The following is a 6,049-nucleotide window of genomic DNA, read 5'->3' on the forward strand; positions in this document are numbered from 1 at the left end:
TTGAATTCGACTTTTTTTAGGAAGAAGATTTGTGTCCTCGATATTGATGAAATAATGTCAGGAAGTGTCTGCACTGTTGGATATTACCTCCCTTGAATAAGAACTCAACTGTCTATAGATAACTATAAATAGTTATGTGCGTTTGTATAAAACTATTCTAAGATGAACACTGCTTCATAAGCTGTATCCTTTTGTGTTTTCATTACACTGAGTACAGTTTTGTTGTCAGATTTTGACAAACACTTTTTACTGAAAAGAAAAAAATCCCTCTGGAAAATTTTGAGTAGGTAAAATCGCATGGAAGAATCCGATTTTTTAAACTAACAAAATAGCGGAATAAATAGAGTGTATGAACTGTGGCCGTTCGACTCTTTCCGTAAAATGCTTCACAGAAGTCTGGAAATCAACAATAAAACAACCCCAAGAATTCAGACAATACACGGAACGATGGAGATAAACTTTCACTTGAAACATTTGTCATTTCGCTATCAAATACGCAAAGAGAAATTTCGTTACTGCACCTAAACAATAATAGCCTTTTGGCCGAGAAAGCGACCTGTAATAAGTGCAGTGATAGATACGACTTGGATGCATAAAATGCAGATTATAAATGCATGTGCTCGAATGTTAAGCAATCAACACTGTTTATAGCACGTTTCGTTTCAATCAGTTTTTTTTTAATCAATGGTTAAAATTTCACAATACAGGCATGTAAAAACCTTTATAACCACTTGAGAGTCATTTAAATTACTTTTTTGTCACGAGGGGTGCACATAATCAAAATCTTTTAATAACTTTATTGCATGATATTGGTCTTACTTAACACACACACACACACACATATATATATCCTATCACAACGAACATTTCTGTAAAAGTCTGAGGAAGCCACAGACGGCCAAAAAAAAACGGCCGAGTAACTGAAACAATAATGTAAATTAACAGAAAAATACGGTAATAAAAAATAAAACGTGTGTGTATATATATATATATATATATATATATATATATATCACCTCTTTTAATAGAAAAAACTGACGATAAGACTAAGAGTCATTTAAATTGATGTTTTTTTTTAATTCATAAAGATTAGGAAACCGTGGAGTTTTAATCACACCTACCTCACAGATGCACTCGTCCAGATGCTTTAATCGACAACATCCGATATATAGTTTTTAACTAGAAAGAAACTTTATGAATTAAAAAAAAAACGCAGTTTTTCAGTTAACGATGCGCTTTTATTCATTTAAAATAATAAAAACTACAATTTTGACGGTTCAATAACGAAATGCAGTTTTTTTTTTTTTTTTTTTTTGCAGGCCACATGTTTGCAAAAGTCTACATGTTTGCCCGTCGCAATTCATCAAAGTGATTTGTGGTTATACGTAGTCGGAATTAGGGACTGAGATTTTTGTTACATTGTTATCTCCCTTTGGACGGCCTCTTCTTTTGCTTTCGATCTCCCCCGTCTCCATTTTGTTTAATCTTAACACGTTCATCTAATTCTTCTCCTCTTCGCGTGTCTTGTCGAATGATGCTAATTTTATATAATGCACACTAACAATACACAGCTCTACAATTAATACCCACTAATCTTATATATATAATTAAGTCAGCCAGATTTCATAATTTATACTTAATCAGAATCAATATTTTATTCTGTCTAACCAATTGATCTTTTTGCTTGCAGCATTATAATACCAAAGTATCGTTGGATTCAGATTATTTGAAAAAAAATATATTCCGGCTGGGAGAATTGTTATGATGGTGACAAGTTTAAATAATATTTGTCTGCTTAATATTTATAATTTTACTAGTATTCCTTTCCATATTTTCTGTTCTCTTCTGTTATCACGTCGCATGTTTCTGTGTCTATTTCTCGCCTATACGTAACTTGTACATTATTTTAACGTTAAGATCTAAATTTTATTCAGATAATTATTTAACTATAAAACATTAGATTTTATCCCTTTACCTGCATGAATTGAAACATTTTTGAAAATTACATTAATAAGTTCCGCACAACTTCGGGTAGTTAACTTTAAAACTTGAAATCGATCGAAAAAGAAAACTGTACGTAAAAATGACATCTTTAATTTTGTCTTCAATTGTATTGTATCCTTCAATTTTCTTGGACTTTTATTATCAGTGATTTCCGGTATTTTCTATGAAACATTTAACGGAAAGATCCAAACGGCTACAATAATGATAAAAATACTGCAATTCTCATCGGAGTGACCAACAAATTTGGTTCCATAGAAATGGAACCCCGGAAATGTACTAAATTAAGAAACTTTGTATAATTCTGCAGCACTCGGATACAATTATCGATAACTAACGATAAGCTTCATAACTTCGTACTTTTCCGGGTACTTTTCTTATTCTGCAAAATTTACTGGTCGATCCTATAACTATAGGAAACAACCAGAGATGTATGTTGCTCTTTGTAAAGAATCTGTTTCTTGTCGAAGATTCTTTAAAAAGTTGGATTCCAACGTGAGTAACTGAATTAATATTTACCGCGGTAACAGCACCATTGGTCACCGCAGTCGGTTATATCGTCTAGATTTAACAGCGATAAAAAGTTTCAAACGCTAGAGTCAACAACCAACCAATGGCAGTTACTGCAATAATAACAAGAGAATAAAAAAAACAAACAAAAAAGAAAAAACGATGAATAAAGATGCACATTTGGCAAAAATGCCTTATGGTTAAAAGAGAAAAGTTTTCTCCGTCTTTTGTAGACAAATTCATTTTTGTTTGAAAACAGTTTTGGGTATATATATATATATATATATATATATATATATATATATATATATATATATATATATATATATATATATATATATATATAAACCAGTATTGGTAATAATAACAATAACCGAAGAGAAAAAAAAAAAAAAAGAACCGTCTTTGCCATGAAAGCAAATATTTGTGAATCATTCATGAAGATTGCAAGTTTTCGTAATCATAGTAAATATGGCGGATTTAATAAAGGTCAGGGGAGGTAATTTTCTTTCTGCCAAACTAAAAGCATATCTGTTTTATGTACTCCCCGTTTGCATAATTTTTCTCTGGCAAATCATGATTTCAGTTTCTGTTCTGTGTGCTTATTCGCCCTGATAATGTGCATCTCGAGCGACGCTAGACGGTTTTGTATAATTTTCTGTTCTTCTCGAATCCCTTTAACCAAGTTGTAGATTTCGTTGACACTGTTTGCCACCTCAATGATACCGACCGTGTTCTCGCGCACCAACCCACTTACCTCCTTGGCACTGCGCATGATCGCCGTGGCATCGATCAGCTTCCGCCTATGGTGCATTATCTGCGCGTTGCACTCCGGCATGCCTGCCCTCTTGAGACGCCAGATCATTAGGGCCTGCTTCAGGACGTCGGAGGCTGCGTTTTTGTATCGCTGGTCGAGGCGCATTCGTCGTAGAAAGGTATGAACATACTTCTCGGGTCGTGTTTGTTCCAATTTACGAGCCAAGACGGCTACACACAGGGCCGTGATTCCCACGCCCATCAACCCAGTCCAGATGGCAATGAATCGCCCACAACGACTACTCGGCGTTAAATCCCCGTAACCTAGAGTAAGGAACGTGACCGCCGTTAACCACATCGCTTGGGAAATTGTATGGGTGTCGCTTCCGGGCGCTGAGTGCGTCTCACACGCCCGCATAGTCCATGAACCAATCATAAAGACACTCATCATTATAATACTAAGCACAAAGCCGGGACAGGTTGACATGAGGGCTCGAAACACGAACTGGGCGTTAATGTTCACTCTGCTAAGGGTGCCCAGACTTTGTACAGCGCTGTCAATTAATACGTTGCTATGTACAACCATGAAACGAGCGATTAGGTATAGCCTCATAAACATCAGAATAGAAAGTACTGCTGCCAGAGGGTCCTCGATGATGTGCACGACCCCAGGCTTCTCCGGGGCCTTTAATTCAAGTGTGCCTATATGAACAGGCAGCGGATGTATACAACAAATAACAATCTCGATCAGCAACTTAAAGATAATTGCTTTGTTAACCGCTAGCCGCCAAGAACGTAGGCCTAGCTCAACCATGCGCAATTGAACGCCCACCATGTAGTACATGCATACTACGAAGAGTAGGACGACTGTGCTGATGGATACCATCAGCTTCAACCACTGAGAAGGCAGTGAGTCGATGGTGTAGTAGCTCTGGAAGTACAACTCGGTGTCCACAACCATGATCACGATGCCGATCAAGGCCAACCCCACTTCGAGGTCGACAATCCAGCGTTTTTTCTCGATCAACAGCTTCCGCTCCCGGAGTCGAAAGCCAAGGTTGGCGAAACTCTTCCCGGCACCGCCGATTGTACCGCTACCGCCCCCGCCGGCGCCTCCGCCTCCGCCCCCACCACAATGTGCCAATGAGTTGTCACTGTTTGTGGTCGGGATGATGTCCGACGGTGAGTCGAGCTCGTCGTCGAGGGCCGTCGTGTTAATGGCTCGGACATCCATCGGATGATCGTCAGTGTAACGTGGGTATTCCTCTTCACACTTCACAAGAGGCGATGTCATGTCTTCCATCCTGGTGGAGTCCTGATGCCAAACCTGCAAAAGAGGCAAAGAAACGAAGCAATTAGAGGAGAAAATAAAGATTTATTCACGGTTTAATGATTACATTCAGTTTTTTTTTCGGATTATTTTAGATGAGTTGTGTATTTGGATTATTCGGACTACTGTTCTCATCTAAGATGTTACTTTCACAACGTTTTAGCCGATGTAACATCCGACCTTTTTCATGTGCATCTTGTTGAGCTACGAATTTTTATGAGCAAAAGCAGCATTTGAAGAAGGCTGAAGGTTACACCAGCCGAAATGTTGTAGGAATAACATCAAAGATGAGAACGGGCGTCTAAACAATCCAAATCCAAAATGATTAATTTTCATGTGAAAAATTTCGAAAAAACTGAATATATAATGTTTTGAAATATTTGAAACGATTGAAATTTTGAATTATTCAGACTCCTGTTTTTATCTAGGATCGGTTCACAGTAGACGGGCGCGAAAACATAGGAGGAAGTGATGAGGACGAATTTGAGGGAAGGAGGGATGAAGGTTAGATTGGAAGTCAGTTTTTGTAAGCCATTCAACATATGACGTTACATATTATGATGATGAAAAGAGTCCGAAGAATAAATACAAATCATTTGAAACTTTCGAAATTCTCCAAATATGGAACTTTTCATATGTAACACTTTCCATTCAACAATGTTCCAAATTCTTAAACTTGCGAGATGTACACGTGACCCGTTGGATCATAACAACTACCATTATTTGTTTCCCTTTGATTTTATTGAAATATTTGTAACCTGTCTTATATATATATATATATATATATATATATATATATATATATATATATAAGAACGATTTGTTTTTAACCCCAAAGCAACTCTTGATTTATTTATTCATTTAATTTTCCGTGTGTTTAGTATAATTTTCTACCGAAGACTGCTTTATTTTTTATTTGTATGTTTAGGGTGCGGTATATTTGTAAAAGTGGTCATTCAGTTTCGACTAGAGGTGTAATGAAATTGATTTTGTTTTGAAATGAAGGAAACTACATAAACCGTTTCTTCAAAATAAAAGAAATACATAAAATCGGATAATTCTAATTTTTTACAGATTTTTTGCTTAAAAGTAAAATTCATTTTTTAGTTAAAAAAGAATTTTGACTTGGAATGTGGTCGTCTTTACTAATACAGTAACTGAAGCAGTAGCAGTGTCAGAAATTTCGTGAAAATAGCGAATAATTCCACCCAATCTTTCCAAGCTTATAACTCCTCGAAAAATGTAATTCAAGCCCTAATTTTTTTTTCAATTAAAGGAGCAAGGACCAAGATTTCATTAAAAAAAAAAACGTGTTTTTTTTTTAAAAGGTTTTAAACTTCGGACTTTACAGGTAAAATTCTAAAAGAACACTATGTTTTTTTTTGTTTTAAATTTGAATATATTATGTATTGACCTTTTCTCTTCAATTTGTGAGTAAATAATTATGTACTT

General features: G+C 35.9%; 1 protein-coding gene across 1 annotated transcript; it reads right to left on the bottom strand.

Moving 5' to 3' along the window:
• Positions 1-1,216: 1,216 nt before the first annotated feature.
• Positions 1,217-4,596, bottom strand: LOC145275135 (small conductance calcium-activated potassium channel protein 2-like). Its single transcript, XM_080127617.1, has one exon. It carries the CDS (start codon positions 4,568-4,570, stop codon positions 3,086-3,088), a length of 1,485 nt encoding a protein of 494 aa, XP_079983743.1. The 5' UTR covers positions 4,571-4,596; the 3' UTR covers positions 1,217-3,085.
• Between the last annotated feature and the right edge of the window lie 1,453 nt (positions 4,597-6,049).

Source organism: Euprymna scolopes, unplaced genomic scaffold (genome assembly GCF_053919585.1).
Source record: "Euprymna scolopes isolate OS-2025 unplaced genomic scaffold, ASM5391958v1 sca613, whole genome shotgun sequence".
Classification (NCBI taxonomy): Eukaryota; Metazoa; Mollusca; class Cephalopoda; order Sepiida; family Sepiolidae; genus Euprymna; species Euprymna scolopes.

Bases quoted from the DNA above. Each gene is read 5' to 3' on its own strand.
- LOC145275135 (XM_080127617.1), bottom strand. From the start codon at position 4,570: ATGGAAGACATGACATCGCCTCTTGTGAAGTGTGAAGAGGAATACCCA.